Source organism: Chlorocebus sabaeus, chromosome 6, assembly GCF_047675955.1.
Source record: "Chlorocebus sabaeus isolate Y175 chromosome 6, mChlSab1.0.hap1, whole genome shotgun sequence".
NCBI lineage: Eukaryota > Metazoa > Chordata > Mammalia > Primates > Cercopithecidae > Chlorocebus > Chlorocebus sabaeus.
The window spans coordinates 3,536,492-3,564,179 of NC_132909.1; the positions used below are offsets into that span (position 1 = coordinate 3,536,492).

Genomic DNA, 27,688 nt, shown 5'->3' on the forward strand with positions numbered 1-27,688 from the left:
TGGGCGACAGAGTGAGACTCCGCCTCAAGAAATATTTTTAAAAGCCTAGCAAATAGCCTATAATAAAAAAGTAGAGGACTCCAGCTACCAAATTTTAAGGGGTTGTGTATGCCTACATAATGTGCAGCATCCTCAAGAGTGTGAGTACAGAGAGCCCCTTATCAGAAAACAGTGTCTAAAATACATCCGTGCACACACAGTCCCGTTAGAGTTGACAAAGGCTGCTGGTTGGTTTAAGGAAGAATAGAATGTCTTCTCAATAGATAACATGGGCCCAAGGGGTACACATAGAAAAAAAATAAATCTAAACATATTCTCACACTATAAAGCACTTCTTGTTTTTAATCTTGTTATTGTAAATTTTTTATGATTCATATTTAAAATTGAGAAATAAAAGTTAGATACAGTCGACCTTCACTATTCATGAATGATTGGTTTCAGGATCTCGGCTCAGATACCACAATCTGCAGGTGCTCAAGCCTCTTACATAAAATGGCAGAGCGTTGGCATATAATCCATGCTCATCCTTCTGTGTACATGAAATCATCTCTAGATTACTTATAATTCCTGACTCAGCCTACACACCATTCCATTTGTGTCCATTCAACACAGTTTTGCTTTTTGGAACTTTGTGGATTTTTTCCCTGAATATTTTTGATTTATAGTTGGTTCAATAAACACCTGTAAACCCCACAGGTCTGGAGGAGCGACTGTGTATTTATGGTATGAAGATGACGTGTGGACATGTGTCCCCGTGGAGTTGAGACTAACAAGGCCTATGACTCTACAAATGTTTCATCTTGGAATGGCTCTGCCAGCTTTCCAGGTCTGCAGAGAGTAAGAATATCACTTGTTCATCTGATTCACGATCCTTGCAACCTCCTATGCGCTGCATCGTTGGATGGAAATTGGAGTTCCAGACAGAAACCAGGCTCCACCTGCTTCCAGAAGCTCAGAGTCCAGGAGTGAGAACCCATTGGAGAACATATGGGGTTATATGGACATAGTAATGATAACACCGGAAACTTTTGGTGAATAAAGAGTCACATTACCTAAAGGATGAGGGCAGATGTGTTTATTTGAAGAGGAGAGAGCTACGTTGAAATGTTAAAAAAATTTATAAGTTTCACTGTTGACAGAAGGCTGAAAGATAATCTGAGGGGAGGTGGAACAACATGAGGGAAGGTGGAACAGCACATGTCTAAGTGCTGTGTTAAGAGGGAGCCTCTTGTATGTTTGGAATTGTGAGTTCCTCTGTGTGATCACAGCCTCCAGTAGGACTAGGAAGTAAGCCAGTAGGTTGGAGAGGTGGGCAGGGGTCAAGTGAAGTGGAGAATTGTGGGCTAAGCAAAGGAGTGCGTTTTCTCTGCAGCAGGCAGTGGGGATCTTAGACATTTGTAAGCAAGAGAGAGGCACGTTCAGATTTGTGGTGTGAGGAAGAGCGATGCCCTAAGATGCAGACTCACACCTTCGGATTCCTGCTGCTGGTACATTGGAGCTGTCAAGCCGGTTTTGAGACAGGGCTGTTGTCTCCCTAGAAGACCCCTGCAAGGCCTGATGGTGGTGCTCATGGGTAGAAGACAATTTTCGATCTGGATTCTGCATTTGGAAGTTCCGTGTACACGCTGGTATCTGTTGGGGGTGTCTTGGGCCTCTGAGAAGGGCGAGTGATTTTTCCCTGTGTGAGAACGCAGTGATCCAACTGTGCGTATGTCACCTCCTGAGGGTCGTGTTCATCAGGGTCCTGGAGAGAGGGAAATGTTGAGTGAGGGAGGGGCTCACATTCTTCAGGACTATTAGGGAATAAGGCAGTATCCACAAGGTTGGGCGGAGGAGGACCTACCTCCCTGTTCACTGTTCTGTCCCCAGCAGGCTCTTGGTCCATTACAGCAGCATCTGTAGGAGACAAAAGTCATCAAAAGAGCTGGGAGGGCACGTCTGGGTCCTCATTTCATGTGCAGAGTCCAACACACAGGGGAGGCCGTAGCTGCCTGAGGTCCCTCAGCTGCCAACAGCCAGACTCAGACATTCTGTCTCTCTGAGTTCAAGACCCCTTCCCATGAATGGCTCTCAATTGGCATCCCAGTGATTCTGCCTCCCACTTTCTGCCTGTCATGGAACCTTCTCCTGGATGTCAGTGGCTGCAGGGACATGAGGATACAGTTGAGAATCGGGCAATGGTCTGTGAGCTGAAGGCAGGGACAGGGTGTCTGGTGCTCTCTCTAGAAAGCCCTGCCTCTGTGGCTCCTGTCTTGGGCCGGGAACCATGCTGCCGGTGAGGAACACACACCTGCGTGCTCCCATCCTCCTCATCCTTCCTCCCCACACGACCCTTAGGTCTGTGGCCTCTGCTTCGTGAGACTTACTCTTTTTGTTGGAGCACCAGCGATGCAGGAGAATGAAGAAGATGGTGAAGAGGATCATGACCACTGAGGTCCCAATCAGAACATGCAGGTGTCTGGGGTTACCTGGAGGAAGAAGAGACTCCAATAAGAAGCTAATCATAGCAGTTCCTTCTTATGGATTGTCTCGCATTTCTTGATTGACAGGTAACCATGTGGAATGTCTGCTTAGGACAAGCGGCCCGACGGCGGGAGACCCAGCTTTCTCCTGCTCTCTCGGTTACAGCTCTCACGGTCACCATGGAACGTGCTGAATATACAACTGCTTTAGTTTAGATGTTTGACCCCTTGAAACCTCACATTGAAATTTAACCCCCAGTGTGGGAGGTTGGGCCTCTTGGGAGGTGTTTGGGTCATGGAGGTGGATCCATCATGAATAGATCAATGCTGTCCCCACATGATGGGGTTAGCAAGTTGTCCCTCTATTAGATTCTGGAGAGCTGATTATTAAAAAGAGGTTGGAAGCTCCATCTCTCCCCCTACCCCTTGCTCCCTCCCTTGCCGTGTGATCTCGGTGTTCTCTGCACGTACAGACCCTCCTTCCCTTCTGCCAGAGTGGGAGCAGCCTTAGGCCGTCACAGGAAATAGATGCTGGTTCCATGCTTCCAGTACAGTGTGCAGAACTGTGAGCCAAACAAATCTCTTTTCTTTAGAAGTTACCCAGGCTCAAGTGTTCTTTCAGAGCCACAAAAATGGACTAAGACAGCAACATCCTGAGAGCAGGAGGAACGTGCCCGAACGGGCTGGGCTCTCTTCCTGTTCTTCCTGGAAGGACTGGCTCACATAGAAATGTAGGTTTCTGTAGTCACTTGCTGGTTATCTGTTAGGAATGAACCTGCCTATGTCATGTATTCTCTGTGTGTTCTGTCTCCCTGGAGTGATGGTGAGTGACAGAAACTGGCATAGCCCCAGGTGCAGTACAGGAGGTGTTTAGAGTCTTCTCTGGGAAGACTGGACTGGGATTGATACACAGTGAATGTGCCTTACAGTTTCTACATTCACAACATTCTTGACTCAAGCAACAAATATTCTCCAACAAAAGGAAACAAAAGTGAAATCAAGATCAAAAAAGCAAATTCTCTTATGTCAAACAGCCAGGAAATAATGATGAAGCGCGTGTGAAATGTGCTACTCTTTGTGATCTCGGGAGACACATATAAGGCTGCTGTTCTGCCGGAGAGTCTGGGGGAAGGACAAGGTCCTCCACCATCTGTTGCTTCACCTCCACCATCTGTTGCCCTTCTGTGTATTAGTAGGAAAGGAGGGGCAGGAGCTAGTGCTGGTGCTGATCTCTGATTCCAAGATCTGAACTCACTCTAAGGAGTACTAGTGTTTACCTCCTCATGGTCTATCTGAATCTCCACAGGTGATTGGAAGTTGGGGTGAGGTGGGGGATTTGCGTGAGGGGGAAAGTGTTTTGCAATGAACAGAGCACACGTTCTCTATTCCTGGACCTGTGCTGGTGAATTCAGGGGCTTTCATATTTTCTGTATGATCTCATGTTCACAGAAAGTCAAATAGGGAAGAGGTTTTAGGCTGATTTTCTTTTTTTTTTTTTTTTTTGAGATGGAGTCTCGCTCTGTCGCCCAGGCTGGAGTGCAGTGGCCGGATCTCAGCTCACTGCAAGCTCCGCCTCCCGGGTTCACGCCATTCTCCTGCCTCGAGACTCCCGAGTAGCTGGGACTACAGACGCTCGCCACCTCGCCCAGCTATTTTTTTGTATTTTTTACTAGAGACGGGGTTTCACCGGGTTAGCCAGGATGGTCTTGATCTCCTGACCTCGTGATCCGCCCGTCTCAGCCTCCCAAAGCGCTGGGATTACAGGCTTGAGCCACCGCGCCCAGCCTAGGCTGATTTTCTAATGGATAAGATAAAGGATCAAGGAAGTAATTCCAGAGATCTAGAAAAATGGTGATTGGAATTGAGGTACCTTTGTCATTCATGTATGTTGTATTATATTTTTGTGTTTTTATTTTTTGAGATGGAGTCTCCCTGTGTCACTCAGGCTGGAATGCAGTGGGTGATCTCGGCTCACTGCTTCTGCCTCCGGGGTTGAAGTCATTCTCCTGGTTCAGCCTTCAGAGTAGCTGCGATTACAGGCATGCACCACCATGCCAGACTAATTTCTGCATTTTTAGTAGAGACAGGGTTTCACCGTGTTGGCCAGGCTGGTCTCAAACTCCTGATCTCAAGTGATGTGTCCACATCAGCCTCCCAAAATGCTGGGTTAGAGGCATGAACCACCATTCACAGCCTTGTATATTATGCTGTAATAGGTCCCTTCATTTGCACCATGCCTCGTCTTTCTATCACTCCTCTACCAGGTATTGATTTACATGTAGGAGAAATAAATCTCAGAAAGAAATTAATGAAGCAAGGAAAAAACAACTAGGAAAATCAAACCCAGCAAGCCCTCCCTGCAAATGATTCTACCTCACAAACATATCCTGTATCCATCCACTTCATCCACTCAGTGTCTAAATCAGCACCACGTTTCACCAGTGGGGCGGGAATCGCCTTTTCCATGGTCTCCTAGATTCCAGTTACACACCTGGGCCTCCCTTATGTTCATGTCAGTCACTATTAATCATGTAGGGATTCCTAGTTAGCCCGAGGTGAATCCAAGGGCTGTGAGTATAAAACACACACTCCTTGTCCTCCTTAGTTTCCTGTGTGCCCAGTGTGCTCTTCTCTCTCTCCAGTGGTCTTGTAATTCTCCCCATCTCATTCCCAGCATTTCAGGCAGAGCCTCTTCCTTCCACATAAGATTGTTTTCACCTTCGTGCCTTCACGGCTGATAGCTGTGTTTGGAAAATCTTTCCGCCAGTCTTCCATTTTTTTCAATAACATCACAAATATGTGATTAGTGAGAACTTCTCTGTCACCTGAAATCATACACTCAACATTATCTATTATTTATTTTAAATTCTGACTGGGTGCCGTGGCTCATGCCTATAATCCCAGCACTTTGGGAGGCTGAGGCGGTCGGATTACTTTAGACTGGGAGTTGGAGATAGACTGGGCAACATGGTGAAACATCATCTCTACCAAAAATCTACAAAAAGAATTAGCCAGGTGTGGTGGCGGGTGCCTGTAATCCAAGCTACTCAAGAGGCTGAGGCAGGAGAATCACTTGAACCCAGGAGGCGGAGGTTGCAGTGAACCAAGATCGTGACACTGCACTCCAGTGTAGGGGATAGAGTAAGACTCTGTCTTAATTAAAATAAATAAATAAATAAATAAATAAACAAATAAATAGATTTTATGCACAGATATTTCCCAATAGATCAGCCATTTATAGGTCCACTTGTGCATTCGTTTTCTTTCCTCTCGTTTACCCATCTGCAACGTCAGTGTCCCAAGAGCACAGGCCAAATGCATCCTGTTTACTATTTGTGGAAGGCAGGAGAATCCACCCCACCCCAAAAATGTCCCTGTCCTAGCCTTCACACCTTGTGAATATGTGATTTTTACATGGAAAAGAGGAATGAAGATTGCAGATGGAATTATGGTTGCTAATCAGCTGAACTGAAAAGGAGGGTATCCTGGATGATATTAGGGAGATGATGATGGATTATCTTGCTGAACGCAATATAATCCCAAAGTCCTTAAAAGATGAGGAAGAAGGCAGAGGAACGTTCAGAGAAAGAGGCGTGGACAAGGAAGAAGGGTCTGAGTGATGCCATGTGTGACGTGACCAGTCTTTGTGGGTTTTGAAGAAGGAGGAAGGGGACCAGGAGCCAAGGAACGTGGGAATCTCTAGAAACTGGGATATGTGGAAAGCAGATTCTTGCCTGGAACCTTCGGAGGGAAGGCAGCCTTGCTGTCACCTTGATTTAGCCCTGTGAGATGCATTTCATCCTTTGAGCTACAGCACTGTAAGATACTTAAAAAGCCGTTTTGTTTTCATCCACCAATTTTGTGGAAATTTGTTATGGCAACAATAGGAAAGGATTCTAACTGCCCAACCTGAGCATGGGGCCATGGCTGAATGAGTCAGTGAGCCGAAGTGTGTGTTCAAGGCTCTTTACTGCAAGGCTCTTGCTCTGCTGAGTCAGCCAGGGTTGCCTCATGACCAACAGGAGTTCATTCCTTGGCAAGTGAAACTTCTTTAAAACACCTCACCCTCATTAGATGTTCCCTTCCCTTCCCTCTTTCAAGCCCCAGGAATTTATGCTCCCGTTAGGAATGCAGGGAGAACAAACACTGCATTTTTCCTGAGAAGGATGTCAGATCTGCAATCATTCTTCCAGCTTGTAGGAGGTCTCAGCTGCAGAAAATTAGAGATTAAGAGACTTCACTGAGCCCTGTGCTGGGCCAAGATCCCTTTTGCTTTTGGAGTGTCTGGAGTTCAGAGAGATGGTGGAAGACAGGCCCACAATCAGAGCTGGGAGGTGCTGAGCCAAGGCTTGAATCCAAGGCTTCCACCTCCCCAGGTTTCCAAAAGCAGAGATAAGAGGGATTCTTTACTCACCGGTTTTGGAGTTTGGTTCAGTGGGCGAAGGCCAACTACGTGAAGGGTTTCCTAGAATAGAGACAGGACAGAGGTGAGGAAATGAGGGTGCCTGTCCTCTACTCAAGGGAAATCTTTAAGGTTGGTTCATGGCCAACACTGTGCTATCCAACGATGGGCTCTGGGAGTCCTGGGATCCTCTTCTCCATAATTTTTGTATGTGTTATCCATTGTCTCAAGACTTTAAGATATAGAGGGAAAACAGGAACATCACATTACCTGACTTAAAAATATGTTACAGAGCTGTAGTAAACAAAACAGCATGACGTTGGCATAAAGAAAAGTGCATAGAACAATGGAGAAAAATGAAGAACACAGATATAATCTATTCGTCTACATTCAACGGCTTTTTTTTTTGAGATGGAATCTTGCTCTGTCACCCAGGCTGGAGTGCAGAGGTACATTCTTGACTCACAGCAACCTCCGTCTCCTGAATTCAAGCAATTCTCTTGCCTCAGACTCTTGAGTAGTGGTATTACAGGAGTTGACCACCATGCTCAGCTAATTTTTGTACTTTTAGTGGAGACAGGGTTTTACTATGTTGGCCAGGCGGGCCTCGAACTCCTGGTCTCAGGTGATCCACCCACCTTGGCCTCTGACAGTGCTGGGATTGCAGGTGTGAGCCACCATGCCCAGCCAATCCAATGCATTTTGACAAAGGTGCCAAGAACCTACAATCAGGAAAGGACAGTCTTTTCAAAAAATGATGCGGGGAAAACTGGTTATCTACATGCAGGGAATGAAATTGCACCTCTACCTCTCACCATTCACAAAAGTCAAATCAAAATGGATTAAATAAACTGGGTTTACATCCAAAGGAAAGGACTTCAGTATATTGAAGTTCTAACTATACTCCCATGACTGTTCCAGCACAGTTCACGGTAGCAAAGATGTGTAGTCAACCTACCTGCCCCTCAGTGGGTAAATGGATAGAGAGAATGTAGTACATACACACAGTGGAGACTACTCATCCATAGAGATAGTAACATCCTGACATTTTCAGCCACATGGATGGAACTGGAGCTCATTACAAAGATTCCCATTTCTCACCCTTATGCAGGAGATCTAAAGTGGATCTCAAGAAGGTAGAGAGTAGAATGGTGGCTACCAGAGGCCAGGAAGGGAACAGTGGAGGGTAAAAACAAAACAAAACAAAACTGAATATAAATGTATTTATGATCACTAGACTTCACACTTAAAAACAGTAAAGGTGTTCAATTTTATAGGTATATTTAACCTCAACAAATATTTTTTCAAATGAAAAGAAAAAGGTGCAAGGGTTGCTGGTGATGATATGTCTGTGTGGGTGAGAGGCCAGGATGGGCTTCAGGGAAATGGGTAAGGTTGAGGGGCTGAGGGAACCTCTGATCTCCCCAAACTGAGCCCAGTCTCCCTCCTCTGGGTCTGTCCTGACCAGTTTCTCCATCTGCCTGGGGGCCTGGAGCCCTGACCGCGGACCACCACACAGGCCATGCAGGAGGGTTTGGAGGTGCCCTCTCTGCCATCCTGCGTCCTGATCCTGCCCTCACACTGAGGCTTGGTCTTCTCTCTGAACCTGTCCATGCTTCTCTCCATCATCAGCAGCAAGTTCCTCACTATGGCTCTGGGATCATAAGACATGGGACAGGCATGGCGTTTCCTCACCTGTGACAGAAACGGGCAGTGGGTCACTCGGGTCTGACCACTCGTAGGGTGCGATATGGAAAGAACCAAAGCATCTGTAGGTTCCTCCGTTGGTGGCAGGGCCCAGAGAGAAGTCGGCCTGGAATGTTCCATTGATGTTTGGCACTGCAGGGAGCCTAAGGTCACGGGCCTCCCCCTCCCTGGATAGATGGTACATGTCAAACAAGGTCTGGGAGCTGCAGGACAAGGTCACGTTCTCTCCTGCCTGAACTGTGGGGCCTGGCTGGGCTGAGAGAGAAGGTTTGTCATATAGACCTGGAAGGAGAAGAGGCAGTTTCTTCAGGGAGGTTCTTCCTTGTCACAGTCCCTTCACACCTGAGCTGAGAACTCACTCCCCTGCTCTATGACCTAATGCTCTCTGTCACCCTCCACCCCATCTCTCTTCATGTCTGTTTCCTCCTTCCACTTTCTCTGTCTCTCTAGGTCTCTGACCTCACTTCCCCAGCCCGAGGTGTGTTTTCGCTTTTTGTATTGTTTTCTTCTCTCTGATCCTCCTTGGATTGTTGACTTGATCTTCCTTTTTCTTTAATTCTGAGTTTCTAACTTTCTGTCTTCTTCATAACCTTCTGCACATTTCTATCTATTATCTATCGATCGATCTATCTATCTACTACCTATCAATCTATCAATTATCTATCTGTAATCTGTATCTATGTTGCATGTATCTATCTCTGTATCAATTTTCTGTCTCTCTATCTATCCACCATCTATCTATTATCTATATCTGTGTATCATCTGTCTGTTCCCTCTCTATCTGTCTGCCTCTCTGTCTCTATGTATCATCTACGTATCTATATATCTATCAATCATCATCTATGTATCTATAACCCATCCATTATCTATCATCTACCTATTTATCATCTATCTACATCTATCCATTCATCTATCATATGTCTCTCTCCATTTCCTTGTCTTTCTCTGCCTCTCAGTTTTTCTAGTTCTATTTGGAATCTCTGCAATCCATCCCCACATCTTTATCTATCTCTGTCTTTGTGCCCCTCCCTCAGGGTTCTGATTTTGGAGCTTTTCTCTGCTCCCTTCCATCATTCTCTCCAATCCTCTGCCCTCTTTTCTGTCTCTTTATGTGTCTGTGAGTCTCTCAATCTCCTTCCTCTGGCTCATTCTCTGTGTGTTTATGTCTTTGCTTTCTGATGTTCCTGATTTCTCTCTGTGTCTCTCAGGAATCCTATCATATGTGGGGTTATGTGGAATATGAGCCTCAGAATCCAGTGTGGGGACCCCAAGTACACACAGCATACAGGGGTTGGTGTTCTGGGGCCACGATATCCTGGGACAATGACTCTCCACTGCATGGAAGGCAGAGGTGTCAGAACAAACACGGCATCTGTAGGTGCCACAAGGTCTGAGGCCACAGGGGCTGACTCAGGACAGAAATATGGGTGTCCTTGGGTTCTCTTGGTAGAAACCCTTTGTGGAGGTAAAAGAGAAATGAAGCTTCTAACCTGTGCCAGGTATCTGAGCAATGTCAGCACCGAAGGACCACTCTCTCTGGGACATGTCTGTGTCTGAGTGTCCCCTTTAACTCTTTCTCTCTTTTCTACCTCCATGTATGGCTCCTGTGTCTGTCCTCTGTTATGACCCCTGGTCTGTGCTTGTGTCTCCTGTTTCTCTGTCTCTGTTGGTACAGACCTCGCCAAGTCAGTCTCTCTCCATAAGAATCCCACACTCATCTTCCTCATGACACCCCGGGGCTTCCAAGTCCTGGATCATTCACTCTGTGTCCCAGTGACAATGAGAAGAATGTCCGGACACTCTCACCTGTGATCACGATGTCCAGGGGGTCACTGGGAGCTGACAACACATAGGGGGAGTGAGTGACAGAACCGTAGCATCTGTAGGTCCCTGTAAGGCCAGACGTCGTGGGACGGATGGAATAGTTGGCCTGGGAACCCCCACCATGGAACTCTCCAACGCGGTGCAAGAGCTTCTCAAAGGTCACCTCACTGTGCAGAAAGAAGTGCTCAAACACGATATCTGACCAACATTGTAGGGTGACCGTCTCTCCTGATTTCACCAGGGGACCTGGGAGGGCCAGGAGGGAAGGTTTTCTGTGGACTCCTAGAAAGAGAGGTTGTGAGTTTAGAAGGCGTCTCCCTTTGTCATCATATCCATGGCGCCTGGAAGGAGTGAGGCTTCCCCTCCCAGCTGTCTGTCTCTCTCCTCCCTCTCTGTGTCTCCCTGTTTTTTATCCCCTGGTGCAGGTCCCTTCATCTGTGTCCCTCCCTCTTCCCTGTCCATCTGTCTCTAGTAGCCTCGGACGCCCTTCCCACTGGGCTCAGCCTCATCTCTTAGGCTGTTGTATCTGTTTCCCACTAATCTCTTTCCTGCTGTCTGTGTGGGGGTGGAAGAGGAACCACAGCAGGCTGCATGTCCAGGCTCTTAGCAGCCTGGTTCAATCTCTTTTGGACAAACTGGAGTCCCTGGCAGGAGGTATGAACTGATCAGTAAGGCAGGCACCAGTGTCCACACTCCCTGTTCCTGGTGGGGATTGGGAGCCACTCCTGCCATGCCTGTGCCTTCTCCATGGCCTCAGCTTCCATAGGGTGGCTCCTGGTGCTGGTTCTAGGAGCATCGACCCCTCCCTATGTGGATGGAGCCTGGTGGTGGCATCAGCGTCCCGCCCTTCCTGATCTCGGAGTTGCCAACCTTCTCCTTGTTTGATTTCTTTAATTAATTGATTAATTAATTGATTTTTGAGACAGAGTGTCACTTTTTCACCCAGGCAGGAGTATAGTGGTGTGGTCTTGGCTCACTGCAACTTCTGCCTCCCGGATTCAAGCGATTGAATCCAGTCGTTGGTTTACTCACGCCCACCACCATGCCCGGCTATCGTTTGGTTTCTTAACTTGTCCTTGACCTGATTCCTGTGTTGGTTTCCTGTTGCTGCGGCAGAAAATTATCACAAACATGGCAGCAGGAGAGAACACACTGACCCCTTCCACTTCTGGAGACAGAAATTGGATCCAGTTCTTCCTGGGCTAAAATCAAGTCATCTACAGAACTGTGTTCCCTCTGGAGACTCAACAGAGCGGTTCTCTTGACTTCTCCAGCCCGTAGAGGCCACCTGCCATTGTGGCTCGTGGCCTTCCTCCACCTTCAAAGCCCACAGTGGCTGATGGACTCTCCCACAACGCTGCTCTAATCCCCACTCTCCTCCTCCTCCTCTTCTCGTTTGGTGCCTTGTGATTCCACTGAGCCCAGTGGGACAGTCCAGGCCGTCTCCCCATCTCAAGGTCAACTCATCAACAACCTGAGCTCCATCTTCCCCTTCAGTCCCCTGCCCTATAGCATAAAGAGTCACAGGCTCCAGGGATTAGAATGTAACCATATTGGGGACAGTTATTCTTCCCATCACAGCACCCATTTCCCTGTATTCAATCCCCCTTTACCCCAAAGACAGTCAGGGCCTGGATGATGGGACCCTCGTGGACACCCCCAGCAGCAGCTCTGGGATTCAGGAGGTGGGACAAGGAGAAGCCCAGACAGGAGCCCTCTGACCTGTGACCATGATCGCCAGGGGTTCACTGAGTGCCGACCACTCAGTGGGGGAGTGCGGGTGTGAACCCCGACATCTGTAGGTCCCTGCGTGTGCCGGGGTCACAGGGCCCATGACGAAGCTCTGCTGGAATATTCTGCCGGGGAAGATGGGAACGTGGCTTCTGTCATCTTTGTACAGAGTGAAGTTGGTAAAGTTGTTAAACCCACGACGATAGTGACACCGAAGAGTCACGTGTCCTCCCTGAGGCACCAGAGCACTGGGCTGGGCAGACAGGAAGGTCTTGTCCTGACCACCTGGGGGAGAAGGAGGTGCCACCTTAGAGAGGAGGATGTGGAGCCGCCCCTCCCTCCGTGTGCTCAGAAGATTCTTCCCCTTTCCATGTTTCTAAGGCTCCTACCACACCTGGGTGTCCAGGGCTACAGGAAGAACCCATCCCACATAGACATTGCGCCTCCCTACATCAAAAGTGTCAGCTGAGAACTTTCAACAAGTGCTGAATAAGGGACTCTTACTAGATTTTAACACTTCAAGATGACTCACATAAAACAACACAAAGTAGACATGGCATGGAGGGCATGTCCTTTGTGAATGGAATATCAGCCAGTGCATCAACTGAGCCCCCATCAGAAGATTTGGAATGTCAGGGTCATGGCTGTGGTTTCCCCACCTCTTCTGGTAGAATGACAGCAGCCACACTGCAGCCCTGACCGTCATGGAAACACTGGAGGGTGTGAGTTACACCTTTGTCCTCAGAGGACCTGCTGTTCCTAGCACTGCTTCCCTCCCTTCCTCAGTCGCTGACACCACTTCCTCCCTGCACACCTCAGCTTGGAGCACCCCAAGCTCACCCTGGTCTTCACAGAGCTTGACTCAGCCAAGGGTAAGAAATGCCAGAGAGGACGAGGTCAGAAGTGTGAGCCGAGCACCCCAGGGTCCCCCCTTCTTAGTTTATGAGACACTGTCTGACAGGACTTCCCTCCTGTTTCAGGAAAATCCTCTTAGGTGAGGAGATGACCCCTAAGGTTTGGGGAAGGACTCACCCGTGTGTGGACAGGCCCTCTGGACCAAGAAGAACCCTGGAAAGAAAGATCATGATGGTTGATCCATCTGCAGGCAAACCAGGGCCTCCCCTGCTGCCCCGACAGGGCTGTGCGTCTGGGCAGCCGGGCCCTTGCTGTGCTGAAGGTAAACTCACCCTGGCTGCCCACCTGTCCCCTCAGCAGGGAAGTCAGCTGCGCAGAGACCCAGTCTCCGGATCCAGATCTGCACCCAGGCCTAGATCTACACAACAGGCCCACATGTCCACTCCATGCTGATATCTCTACTCTAGGCCCATATCTCCGCTCCAATCCCATATCTCCCCTCCAGGCCCATATCTCCCCTCCAGGCCCATATCTCCCTTCCAGGTCCGTATCTCCACTCCAGACCCATATCTCCGCTCCAAACCCATATCTCCCCTCCAGATTCATATCTCCCCTCCAGGCCCTTATCTCCACCCCAGGCCCATATCTCCACTCCAGGCCCATATCTCCCCTCCAGGCTCCTATCTCCACTCCAGGCCCACATCTCCACTCCAGGCCCATATCTCCACCCCAGGCCCATATCTCCCCTCCAGGCTCATATCTCCACTCCAGGCTCCTATCTCCACTCCAGGCCCACATCTCCACTCCAGGCCCATATCTCCACTCCATGCTCATATCTCCACTGCAGGATCCTATCTCCACCCCAGCCTCATATCTCCCCTCCAGACTCATATCTCCCCTCCAGGCTCCTATCTCCACTCCAGGCTCCTATCTCCAGCCCAGGCCCATATCTCCACTCCAGGCTCATATCTCCACTCTAGACCCATATCTTTACTTCAGGCCCATATCTCCACTCCATGCTCATGTCTCTACTCCAGGATCCTATCTCTATTCCAGGTCCATATCTCCACTCCAGGCCCATATCTCCACTCCAGGCCCAGATCTCCACTCCAGGCCCATATCTCCACTCCAGGCCCAGATCTCCACTCCAGGATCATATCTCCACTCCAGGATCATATCTCCACTCCAGGCCCATAACTCAACCTCCAGGTCCAGATCTCCCCTCCAGGCCCAGATCTCCACCCCAGCGCTTCCTCCGCCGATTCCCTTCCTGGACTCACCAACACACGCCACGCTGACGACCATGAGCGACATGGTGCTGCCGGTGCAGACAGGCGGCCGCGCCCCAGCTCAGCTCAGCAGCGCACAGGATGTTATCTGGCGCCCTGCCCATGCAGTTGACGTGCTGACCACATCATGGGAGGGTAACGTATGCTGACTCTTCCTACCTTGCATGAGGTGCAGCGGGTGCTCACTCAAGAGTGGAAAATGGCTTCCTGGAAATTGTTCTCACTAGAACTGACACCTTGTGTCCTTCACTATGACCAGCTCAAAACACGTCTCAGATCCAACCTCCTGGACACGAGGTGACTAAAATCTGTGCTGACGTGAAAGACTTTTCATGTATTTTTGTTGTTTTTATCTGTGTTTCAAACTCTTCTTCGTGTGTAATATGCAAAATATCTAATAGGTATTATGAATGTTGTCAGAGAAATTGTGACGAATAAACCATTAGGATGTTTCATGCTTGTATTTCTAGTATGACAGCAGAACCAGTTTAAATGATTTAAATACCCAGGGAAGGATTATGCAATTATTTACAGTCTTAGAACTGTTCTTTATCAGCAAAACCCACAACATGTCAATTCTGGATTTTTGTCATTTTATCTACAATTTGTCTCATGACCTGAGATTCCAGAGTCCCAGCACATGGTTCGCTCTCTCTCTGTCTCTCTGCCTCCCTCATTTTAAATTGTGTGGAAATATCCAGTAACATAATACTGTAGGAAATCAAGTGTCCCCCAGCACTTTGGGAAGCCGAGGTGGGTGGATCAACGGAGGTCGGGAGTTCGAGACCTCCCTGGCCAACTTAGAGAAACCATGTCTCTGCTAAACATACAAAAATTAGCCATGCCTGGCAGTGGGCACCTGTCATGCCAGCTACTCAAGAGGCTGAGGCAGGAGAATCGCTTGAACCTGGGAGGCGGAAGTTGCAGTGAGCCGAGATTGTGCCACTGCAGTCCAGCCTGGGTAACAGAGCGAGACTCTGCCTGAAGAAATATAAAAAAAGCGTAGCAAATAGCCTATAATAAGAAACTAAAGGACTCCAGCTACCAAATTTTAAGGCTTTGTATAAGCCTACATAATGTGCAGCATCCTCAAAAGAGCGAACACAGAGAGCCCCTTATCAGAAAACAGTGTCTAAAATACATCCGTGCACACACAGTCCCGTTAGAGTTGACAAAGACTGCCGTGTGGTTTAAGGAGGAATAGAATGTCTTCTCCATAGATAACATGGGCCCAAGCGTTACGCATAGAAAAAAATAAATCTATACGTATTCTCACACTATAAACCACTTCTTGTTTTTTATCTTCTTGTTGTAAATTTTTTATGATTCATATTTAAAATTGAGAAATAAAAGTTAGATACAGTCGTGCTTCACTATTCGTGGGTGATTGGTTTCAGGATCTCCACTCAGATACCACAATCTGCAGGTGCTCAAGCCTCTTACATAAAATGGCACAGCGTTTGCATATAACCCAGGTTCACCCTCCTGTATACATGAAATCATCTCTAGATTACTGATAATTCCTGACACAGCCTACACACCATTCCATTTGTGTCCATTCAACATAGTTTTGCTTTTTGAAATTTTGTGGAATTTTTCTCTGAATATTTTTGATTTATAGTTGGCTCAATAAACACCTGTAAACCCCACAGGTCTGGAGGAGCGACTGTGTATTTATAGTATGAAGATGATGTGTGGACATGTGTCCCCGTGGAGATGAGACTAACAAGGCCTATGACTCTACAGATGTTTCATGTTGGAATGGCTCTGCCAGCTTTCCAGGTCTGCAGAGAGTAAGAATATCACTTGTTCATCTGATTCATGATCCTTGCAACCTCCTATGCGCTGCATCGTCGGATGGAAATTGGAGTTCCAGACAGAAATCAGACTCCACCTGCTTCCAGAAGCTCAGAGTCCAGGGGTGAGAACCCAGTGGAGAACATACGGGGCTATATGGACATAGTAACGATAACACCAGAAACTTTCGGCGAATAAAGAGTCACATTACCTAAAGGATGAGGGCAGAGGTGTTTATTTGAAGAGGAGAGAGCTACATTGAAATGATAAAAAAAATTTTTAAGTTTCACTGCTGACAGAAGGCTGAAAGGTAGTCTGAGGGGAGGTGGAACAGCGTGAGGGAAGGTGGAACAGCACATGTCTAAGTGCTGTGTTAAGAGGGAGCCTCTTGTATGTTTGGAATTGTGAGTTCCTCAGTGTGACTGCAGCCTCCAGTAGGACTAGGAAGTAAGCCAGTAGGTTGGAGAGGTGGGCAGGGGTCAAGTGAAATGGAGAATTGTGGGCTAAGCAAAGGAGTGCGTTTTCTCTGCAGCAGGCAGTGGGGACCTTAGACATTTGTAAGCGAGAGAGAGGCACGTTCAGATTCGTGGTGTGAGGAAGAGCGATGCCCTAAGATGCAGACTCACACCTTCAGATTCCTGCGGCTGGTACATTGGAGCTGTCAAGCCAGTTTTGAGACAGGGCTGTTGTCTCCCTAGAAGACCCCTTCAAGGCCTGACGGTGGTGCTCATGGGTAGAAGACAACTTTCGATCTGGGCTCAGCATTTGGAAGTTCCGTGTATACGCTGGTATCTGTTGGGCGTGTCTTGGGCCTCTGAGAAGGGCGAGTGATTTTTCCCTGTGTGAGAACACAGTGATTCAATTGTGCGTATGTCACCTCCTGAGGGTCTTGTTCATCCGGGTCCTGGAGAGAGGGAAATGTTGAGTGAGGGAGGGGCTCACATTCTTCAGGACTATTAGGGAATAAGGCAGTATCCACGGGACTGTGCCGAGGAGGACCTACCTCCCTGTTCACTGTTCTGTCCCCTGCAGGCTCTTGGTCCATTACAGCAGCATCTGTAGGAGACAAAAGTCATCAAAAGAGCTGGGAGGTCACGTCTGGGTCCTCATTTCATGTGCAGAGTCCAACACACAGGGGAGGCCGTAGGTGCCTGAGGTCCCTCAGTTGTCAACAGCCAGACTCAGACATTCTGTCTCTCTGAGCTGAAGGACCCATCCCATGAAGAGCTGTCAGTTCCCATCCCAGTGATTCTGCCTCCCACTTTCTGCCTGTCATGGAACCTTCTCCTGGATGTCAGTGGCTGCAGGGACTTGAGGATACAGTTCAGAATCAGGCAATTGTCTGTGAGCTGAAGGCAGGGACAGGGTGTCTGGTGCTCTCTCTAGAAAGCCCTGCCTCTGTGGCTCCTGCCTTGGGCCAGAGACCATCCTGCTGGTGAGGAACACACACCTGCGTGCTCCCATCCGCTTCCCCACACGACCCTGAGGTCTGTGGCCTGTGCTTCGTGAGACTTACTCTTTTTGTTGGAGCACCCGCGATGCAGGAGAAAGAAGAAGATGGTGAAGAGGATCATGACCACTGAGGTCCCAATCAGAACATGCAGGTGTCTGGAGTTACCTGGAGGAAGAAGAGACTCCAATAAGAAGCTAATCATAGCAGTTCCTTTTTATGGATTGTCTCTCGTTTCTTGATTGACAGGTAACCATGTGGAATGTCTCCTTAGGACAAGCGGCCTGATGGCGGGAGACCCAGCTTCCTCCTGCTCTGTTTTGAGGAAGGAGGAAGGGGACCAGGAGCCAAGGAACGTGGGAGCCTCTAGAAACTGGGACATGTGAAGAGCAGATTCTCGCCTGAAACCTTCGGAGGGAAGGCAGCCTTGCTATCACCTTGATTTTAGCCCAGTGAGGTGCATTTCATCCTTTGAGCTACAGCACTGTAAGATAATTAAAAAGCCGTTTTGTTTTCATCCACCAATTTTGTGGAAATTTGTTATGGCAACAATAGAAAAGGATTCTATCTGCACAGCCTGAGCATGGGGCCATGGCTGAATGAGTCAGTGAGTCGGAGTGTGCGTGCATGAGCTCTGTTCTCTGTTACTCAAGGCTCTTGCTCTGCTGAGTCAGCCAGGGTTGCCTCATGACCCACAGGAGTTCATTCCTTGGCAAGTGGAACTTTTGTAAAACACCTCACCCTCATTAGATGTTCCCTTCCCTTCCCTCTTTCAAGCCCCCAGGAATTGATCCTCCAGTTAGGAATGCAGGGAGAGCACTGCATTTTTCCTGAGAAGGATGTCAGATTTGCAATCATTCTTTCAGCTTGTAGGAGGTCTCAGCTACAGAAAATTAGAGATTAAGAGACTTCACTGAGCCCTGTGCTGGGCCAAGATCCCTTTTGCTGTTGAGTGTCTGGAGTTCAGAGAGATGGTGGAAGACAGGCCCACAACCAGCGCTGGGAGGTGCTGAGCCAAGGCTTGACTCCAAGGCTTCCACCTCCCCAGGTTTCCAAAAGCAGAGATAAGAGGGATTCTTTACTCACTGGTTTTGGAGCTTGGTTCAGTGGGTGAAGGCCAACTACGTGAAGGGTTTCCTAGAATAGAGACAGGAGAGAGGTGAGGAAATGAGGGTGCCTGTCCTCTACTCAAGGGAAATCTTTGAGGTTGGTTCATGCACAACACTCTGTTATCCAACACTGGCTCTGGGAGTCCTGGGATCCTCTTCTCCATAATTTTTGTATGTGTTACCCAATGTCTCGAGACTTTAAGATATAGAGAGAAAACAGGAACATCACATTACCTGACTTAAAAATATGTTGCAGAGCTGTAGTAAACAAAACAGCATGACGTTGGCATAAAGAAAAGTGCATAGAACAACGGAGTAAAATGAAGAACACAGATATAATCTATGCGTCTACATCCAATGGCTTTTCTTTTTTTTGAGATGGAATCTTGCTCTGTCCCCCATGCTGGAGTGTAGAGGTGCAATCTCAGCTCACAGCAACCTCTGTCTCCTGAATTCAAGCAATTCTCTTGCTTCACACTCTCGAGTAGTGGTATGACAGGCGCTGACCACCATGCTCAGCTAATTTTTGCATTTTTAGTGGAGACAGGGTTTTACTATGTTGGCCAGGCGGGCCTCGAACTCCTGGTCTCAGGTGATCCACCCACCTTGGCCTCTGAAAGTGCTGGGATTGCAGGTGTGAGCCACCATGCCCAGCCAATCCAATGCATTTTGACTAAAGTGTCAAGAACCTACAATCAGGAAAGGACAGTCTTTTCAATAAACGATGCGGGGAAAACGGGTTATCTCCTTGCAGGGAATGAAACTGCACCTCTACCTCTTACCATTCAGAAAAGTCAAATCCAAATGGATTAAATACATGAGTCTAAGTCCTGAACCTATGAAATTTGTAGAAGGAAATATTAGGGAAATGCTTCAGGACATTTGTCTGAGAAAAGACATTTTGTTTAATACTTCAAAAACACAAGTAATCAAAGCAAAAAACAGACCACAGGGATTATATCAAACTAAGCAGCTTCTGCACTGCAAAACAAATAACCAACAAAGTGAAGAGACAACCCACAGAATGGGAGCCAATAATTGCAAACTATGCATCTGAGACGGGATTTATAACTAGAAATATAAGAAGCTCACATAACTCAATAAAACAAAGAATTTAACTAAAAAATGAGCAAAAGACATGAACAGATATTTCTCCACAAACAAAACATATAAATGGCCATGATGTATATGAAAGTGTTCAGTATCACTCATCATCAGAGAAATACAAATGAAAAATCACAATGAATTTTCATCTCACCCCATTAAAATGGTTTTTATCCATAAGACAGGCAAAACAAATGCTGGCAAGATGGTAGAGAAAGGAGAACCCTGGTACCCTGTTGGTAGGAAAGTAAATTAGTACAGCCATTATGCAGAAAAGTATGGAAGTCCTTTAAGACACTAAAAAGAGGCTGGGCATGGTGGCTCATGTCTGTAATTCCAGCAGTTTCGGAGAGCGAGGCGGGCACCTCGTTTGAGGTCAGGAGTTTGAGAGCAGCCTGATCAACATGGGGAAACCCTGTCTGTACTAAAAAATACGAAACATAGCTAGGCATTGTGGCGTACACCTGTAATCCCAGCTCCCAGGGAGGCTGAGGCAAAGATTCATTTGATTTCAGGAGGCCACTGCCTCCCAGGAGGTTGCAATGAGTCTAGATTGTGTCAGTTGCACTCCAGCCTGGGCTACAGAGGAAAGCTCTGCCTCAAAAACAAAAAGAAAACAAAAACCAAACAAAAGACTAAAAAGAGAATTTTCATAGTATTCACAAATTCACTACTGGGTTTACATCCAAAGGAAAGGACTTCAGTGTATGGAAGTTCTATCTGCACTCCCATGACTGTTCCAGCACAGTTCACAGTAGCCAAGATATGGAGTCAACCTACCTGCCCATCAGTGGGTGAACGGATAGAGAGAATGTAGTACATACACACAGTGGAGACTACTCATCCATAGAGATAGTAACATCCTGACATTTGCAGCACATGGATGGAACTGGAGCTCATTATAAAGATTCCCAATTCTTACCCTTATGCAAGAGCTCGAAAGTGGATCTCGAGAAGGTAGAGAGTAGAATGGTGGCTACCAGAGGCCAGGAAGGGAACGGTGGAGGGTCAAAACAACACAAACAAAAACCAGAACAGAATATAAATGTATTTATGACCACTAGACTTTACACTTAAAAATGGTAATAAAGGTGGTCAATTTTATAGGTATTTTTAACCTCAACAATTATTTTTTCAAATGAAAAGGAAAGGGTGTAAGGGTTCCTGGTGATATGTCTGTGTGGGTGAGAGGCCGGGATGGGCTTCTGGGAAATGAGTAAGGTTGAGGGGCTGAGGGAACCTCTGATCTCCCCAAATTGAGCCCCGTCTCCCTCCTCTGGGTCTGCCCTGACCAGTTTCTCCATCTGCCTGGGTGCCTGGAGCCCTGACCGCGGACCACCACGCAGGCCATGCAGGAGGGTTTGGAGGTGCCCTCTCTGCCATCCTGCATCCTGATCCCACCCTCACACCGAAGCTTGGTCTTCTCTCTGAACCTGTCCATGCTTCTCTCCATCATCAGCAGGAAGCTCCTCAGCTATGGCTCTGGGATCAAAAGACATGGAGCAGGCATGGGGTTTCCTCACCTGTGACAGAAACGGGCAGTGGGTCACTCGGGTCTGACCACTTGTAGGGTGCGGTACGGAAAGAACCGAAGCATCTGTAGGTTCCTCCGTGGGTGGCAGGGCCCAGAGGGAAGTTGGCCTGGAATGTTCCATTGACGCTTGGCACTGCAGAGAGACTAAGTTCACGGGCCTCCCCCTCCCTGGATAGATGGTACATGTCAAAGGAGGTCTGGGAGCTGCAGGACAAGGTCAGGTTCTCGCCTGCCTGAACCGTGGGGCCTGGCTGGGCTGAGAGAGAAGGTTTCTCATATAGACCTGGAAGGAGAAGAGGCAGTTTCTTCAGGGAGGTTCTTCCCTGTCACAGCTCCCCCCACATCTGAGCTGAGAACACACTCCTCTTATCTATGACCTAATGCTCTCTCTGTCTCTCACTCTCCACCCCATCTCTCTTCATGTCTGTTTCCTCCTTCCACCTTCTCTGTCTCTCTAGGTCTCTGACCTCACTTCCCCAGTCCGAGGTGTGTTTTCCCTTTTTGTATTGTTTTCTTCTCTCTGACCCTCCTTGGATTGTTGACTTGATCTTCCTTTTTCTTTAATTCGGAGTTTCTCACTTTCTGTCTTGTTGATAACCTTCTGCACATTTCTATCTATTATCTATCGATTGATCTATCTATCTACTACCTGTCAATCTATCAATTATCTATCTGTAATCTATATCTATGTATCATTTATCTATCTCTCTATCAATTGTCTGTCTCTCTATCTATTCACCATCTATCTATTATCTATATCTATGTATCATCTGTCTGTTCCCTCTCTATCTGTCTGCCTCTCTGTCTCCATGTATCATCTACGTATCTATGTATCTATCTATGTGTCTATCTATGTGTCTATCTATCTATCTATCTGTCTATCTATCTATCTATCATCATCATGTCTATGTATCATCTATCTATCAGTCGCCATCTATGTATCTATAACCCATCCACTATCTATCATCTACCTATTTATCATCTATCTATATCTATCTATCCGTCTACCATCTGTCTCTCTCCATCTCCTTGTCTTTCTCTGCCTCTAAGTCTTTGTACTTCTATTTGGAATCTCTGCAATCCATCCCCACATCTTTATCTATCTATGTCTTTGTACCCCTCCCTCAGGGTTCTGATTTTGGAGCTTTTCTCTGCTCCCTTCCATCATTCTCTCCACTCCTCTGCCCTCTTTCCTCTCTCTTTATGTGTCTGTGAGTCTCTCAATCTCCTTCCTCTGGCTCATTCTCTGTGTGTTTATGTCTTTGCTTTTTGATGTTCCTGATTTCTGTCTGTGTCTCTCAGGAATCCTATCATATGTGGGGTTATGTGGAATATGAGCCTCAGAATCCAGTGCGGGGACCCCAAGTACACACAGCATACAGGGGTTGGCGTTCTGGGTCCATGATATCCTGGGACGATGACTCTTCACTGCACAGAAGGCAGAGGTGTTAGAACAAACACGGAATCTGTAGGTGCCACAAGGCCTGAGGCCACAGGGGCTGACTCAGGACAGAAATATGCGTGTCCTTGGGTTCTCCTGGTAGAAACGCTTTGTGGAGGTAACACAGAAATGAAGCTTCTAACCTGTGCGAAGTCTCTGAGCAAAGTCAGCATGGAAGAACGCCTCTCTCTGGGACATGTCTGTCTGTCTGAGTGTCCCCTTTAACTCTTTCTCTGTTTTCTACCTCCCTGTATGGCCCCTGTGTCTGTCCTCTGTTATGACACCAGGTCTGTACTTGTGTCTCCTGTTTCTCTGTCTCTGTTGGTACAGATCTCCCCAAGTGAGTGTCTTTCCATAAGAATCCCACACTCATCTTCCTCATGACCACCCGGGGCTTCCAAGTCCTGGATCATTCACTCTGTGTCCCAGTGACAATGAGAAGAATGTCCGGACACTCTCACCTGTGATCACGATGTTCAGGGGGTCACTGGGAGCTGAAAACACATAGGGGGAGTGAGTGAGAGAACCGTAGCATCTGAAGGTCTCTTCAAGGTCAGACGTCGTGGAATTGATGGAGTAGTTGACCTGGGAACCCCTACCATGGAGCTCTGCAACAAGGTGCAAGGGCTCCTCAAAGGTCACCTCACTGTGCAGAAAGAAGTGCCCAAACACGATATCTGAGGAACATTGTAGGATGACCGTCTCTCCTGATTTCACCAGGGGACCTGGGAGGGCCAGGAGGGAAGGTTTTCTGTGGACTCCTAGAAAGAGAGGTTGTGAGGTTAGAAGACGTCTCCCTTTGTCATCATATCCACAGCACCTGGAATGAGTGAGGGTTCCCCTCCTGGCTGTCTGTCTCTCTCCTCCCTCTCTGTGTCTCCCTGTCTTTTATCCCCTGGTGCAGGTCCCTCCATTGGTGTCCCTCCCTCTTCTCTGTCCGTCTGTCTCTAGTAGCTCCGGACGCCCTTCGTACTGGGCTCAGCCTCATCCCTTAGGCTGTTGTATCTGTTTCCTACTAATCTGTTTCCTGCTGTCTATGTGGGGGTGGAAGAGGAACCATGGCAGGCTGCATGTCCAGGCTCTCAGCAGCCTGGTTCAATCTCTTTTGGACAAACTGGAGTCCCTGGCAGGAGGTATGAACTGATCAGTAAGGCAGGCACCAGTGTCCACACTCCCTGTTCCTGGTGGGGATTGGGAGCCTCTCCTGCCATGCCTGTGCCTTCTCCATGGCCTCAGCGTCCACAGGGTGGTTCCTGGTGCTGGTTCGAGGAGCATCGACCCCTCCCTATGTGGATGGAGCCTGGTGGTGGCATCAGCGTCCCGCCCTTCCTGATCTCGGAGTTGCCAACTTTCTCCTTGTTTGGTTTCTTTAATTAATTGATTAATTAATTGATTTTTGAGACAGAGTGTCACTTTTCCACCCAGGCTGGAGTGTAGTGGTGTGGTCTTGGCTCACTGCAACTTCTGCCTCCTGGATTCAAGCGATTGAGTCCAGTCGTTGGTTTACTCACGCCCACCACCACGCCCGGCTATCGTTTGGTTTCTTAACTTGTCCTTGACCTGGTTCCTGTGTTGTTTTCCTGTTGCTGTTGCAGAAAATTATCAGAAACATGGTGACAGGAGAGAATACAGTGACCCCTTCCACTTTTAGAGGCAGAAATTGGATCCAGTTCTCCCTGGGCTAAAATCAAGGCGTCTACAGAACTGTGTTCCCTCTGGAGACTCAGCGGAGCGGTTCTCTTGACTTCTCCAGCCCGTAGAGGCCACCTGCCATTGTGGCTCGTGGCCTTCCTCCACCTTCAAAGCCCACAGTGGCTGATGGACTCTCCCACGACGCTGCTCTAATCCCCACTGTCCTCCTCCTCCTCCTCTCGTTTGGTGCCTTGTGATTCCACTGAGCCCAGTGGGACAGTTCAGGCCGTCTCCCCATCTCAAGGTCAACTCATCAACAACCTGAGCTCCCTCTTCCCCTTCAGTCCCCTGCCCTATAGCATAAAGAGTCACAGGCTCCAGGGATTAGAATGTAACCATATTGGGGACAGTTATTCTTCCCATCACAGCACCCATTTCCCTGTATTCAATCCCCCTTTACCCCAGAGACAGTCAGGTCCTGGGTGATGGGACCCTGACGGACACTCCCAGCAGAAGCTCTGGGATTCAGGAGGTGGGACAAGGAGAAGCCCAGACAGGAGCCCTCTGACCTGTGACCCTGATCGCCAGGGGGTCGCTGAGTGCCGACCACTCAGTGGGGGAGTGCGGGTATGAACCCCGACATCTGTAGGTCCCTGCGTGTGCCGGGGTCACAGGGCCCATGAGGAAGCTCTGCTGGAATATTGTGCTGTGGAAGATGGGAACGTGGCTTCTGTTGTCTTTGTACAGAGTGAAGTTGGTAAAGTTGTTAAACCCACGACGATAGTGACACCGAAGAGTCACGTGTCCTCCCTGGGGCACCAGATCGCTGGGCTGGGCAGACAGGAAGGTCTTGTCCTGACCACCTGGGGGAGAAGGAGGTGGCGCCTTAGAGAGGAGGATGTGGAGCCGCCCCTCCCTCCCTTTGCTCAGAAGATTCTTCCCCTTTCCATGTTTCTAAGGCTCCTACCACACCTGGGTGACCAGGGCTACAGGAAGAACCTATCCAGCATGGACATGGCGTCTCCCTACAACAAAGATGTCAGCTGAGAACTTTGAACAAGTGCTGAATAAGGGACTCTTACTACATTTTAACACTTCATGATGACTCACATAAAACAACACAAAGTAGACATGGCATGGAGGGCATGTCCTTTGTGAATGGAATATCAGCCAGCGCATGAACTGAGCCCCTATCAGAAGATTTGGAATGTCAGGGTCATGGCTGTGGTTTCCCCACCTCTTCTGGTAGAATGACAGCAGCCACACTGCAGCCCTGACCGTCATGGAAACACTGGAGGGTGTGAGTTACACCTTTGTCTTCAGAGGACCTGCTGTTCCTAGCACTGCTTCCCTCCCTTCCTCAGTCACTGACACCACTTCTTCCCTGCACTCCTCAGCTTGGAGCACCCCAAGCTCACCCCGGTCTTCACAGAGCTTGACTCAGCCAAGGGTAAGAAAGGCCAGAGAGGACGAGGTCAGAAGTGTGAGCCGAGCACCCCAGGGTCCCCCCTTCGTAGTTTATGAGAGACTCTCCCACAGGACTTCCCTCCTGTTTCAGGAAAATCCTCTTAGGTGGGGAGATGACACCCTAAGGTTTGGGGAAGACTCACCCGTGTATGGACAGGCCCTCTGGACCAAGAAGAACCCTGGAAAGAAAGATCATGATGGATGATCCATCTGCAGGCAAACAGGGCCTCCCCTGCGGCCCCCACGGGGCTGTGCGTCTGGGCAGCCGGGCCCTTGCTGGGCTGAAGGTAAACTCACCCTGGCTGCGCACCTGCCCCCGCAGGAGGGATGTCAGCTGTGCAGAGACCCAGCCTCCTGATCCAGATCTGCACCCCAGGCCTAGATCTACACAACAGGCCTATATGTCCACTCCATGCTGATATCTCTACTCCAGGCCCAGATCTCCCCTCCAAACCAATATCTCCCCTCCAGGCCCATATCTCCATCCAGGCCCATATCTCCACTCCAGGATCATATCTCCACTCCAGGCCCAGATCTCCACTCCAGGCCCAGATCTCCACTCCAGGCCCAGATCTCCACTCCAGGATCATATCTCCACTCCAGGCCCAGATCTCCACTCCAGGCCCATAACTCAACCTCCAGGTCCAGATCTCCCCTCCAGGCCCAGATCTCCACCCCAGTGCTTCCTCCGCCGATTCCCTTGCAGGACTCACCAACACATGCCACGCTGACGACCATGAGCGACATGGTGCTGCCGGTGCAGACAGGCGGCTGCGCCCCAGCTCAGCTCAGCAGCGCACAGGATGTTATCTGGCGCCCTGCCCATGCAGTTGACGTGCTGACCACATCATGGGAGGGTGACGTACGCAGGCTCTTCCTACCTTGCATGAGGTGCAGCGGGTGCTCACTCAAGAGTGGAAAATGGCTTCCTAGAAATGGTTCTCACTAGAACTGACACCTTGTGTCCTTCACTATGACCAGCTCAAAACACGTCTCAAATCCAACCTCCCGGACACGAGGTGACTAAAATCTGTGCTGACGTGAAAGACTTTTCATGTATTTTTGTTGTTTTTATCTGTGTTTCAAACTCTTCTTTGTGTGTAATATGCAAAATATCTAATAGGTATTATGAACGTTGTCAGAGCAATTGTGATGAATAAACCATTAGGATGTTTTATGCTTGTATTTCTAGTATGACAGCAGAACCAGTTTAAATGATTTAAATACCCAGGGAAGGATTATGCCATTATTTACAATCTTAGAACTGTTCTTCATCAGCAAAACCCACAACATGTCAATTCTGGATTTTTGTCGTTTTATCTACAATTTGTCTCATGTCCCTTGAGTCCAGAGTCCCACCTCATGGTTCACTCTCTCTGTCTCTCTGCCTCCCTCATTTTAAATTCTATGGAAATATCCAGTAACACAATGCTATAGGAAATCAAGTGTCCCCCAGTACTTTGGGAAGCTGAGGTGGGCGGATCAATTGAGGTCGGGAGTTCGAGACCACCCTGGCCAACTTAGTGAAACCATGTCTCTGCTAAACATACAAAAATTAGCTGTGCCTGGTGGCAGGCACCTGTAATGCCAGCTACTCAAGAGGCTGAGGCAGGAGAATCGCTTGAACCTGGGAGGCGGAAGTTGCAGTGAGCCGAGATTGTGCCACTGCAGTCCAGCCTGGGTGACAGAGTGAGACTCTGCCTGAAGAAATATAAAAAAGGCGTAGCAAATAGCCTATAATAAGAAACTAGAGGCCGGGCGCGGTGGCTCAAGCCTGTAATCCCAGCACTTTGGGAGGCCGAGACGGGTGGATCATGAGGTCAGGAGATCAAGACCATCCTGGCTAACACGGCGAAAACCCATCTCTACTAAAAAATACAAAAA

The 27,688-nt window shown here is 48.5% G+C and overlaps 1 protein-coding gene and 1 pseudogene across 1 annotated transcript; both read right to left on the reverse strand.

The window, feature by feature from the left end:
• Positions 1 to 1,061: 1,061 nt before the first annotated feature.
• LOC103235279 (killer cell immunoglobulin-like receptor 3DL1) lies at positions 1,062 to 14,314 on the reverse strand. Its single transcript, XM_073015937.1, is given in 10 exon segments — positions 1,062 to 1,584; positions 1,586 to 1,744; positions 1,844 to 1,896; positions 2,367 to 2,468; positions 6,877 to 6,927; positions 8,560 to 8,853; positions 10,378 to 10,677; positions 12,118 to 12,411; positions 13,159 to 13,194; positions 14,262 to 14,314. Coding segments are annotated over 10 exon segments (1,458 nt in total). The 5' UTR covers positions 14,296 to 14,314; the 3' UTR covers positions 1,062 to 1,449.
• Positions 14,315 to 16,305: 1,991 nt separating this feature from the next.
• On the reverse strand, positions 16,306 to 26,551 carry LOC119621728 (killer cell immunoglobulin-like receptor 3DL1; annotated as a pseudogene).
• Positions 26,552 to 27,688: the final 1,137 nt, after the last annotated feature.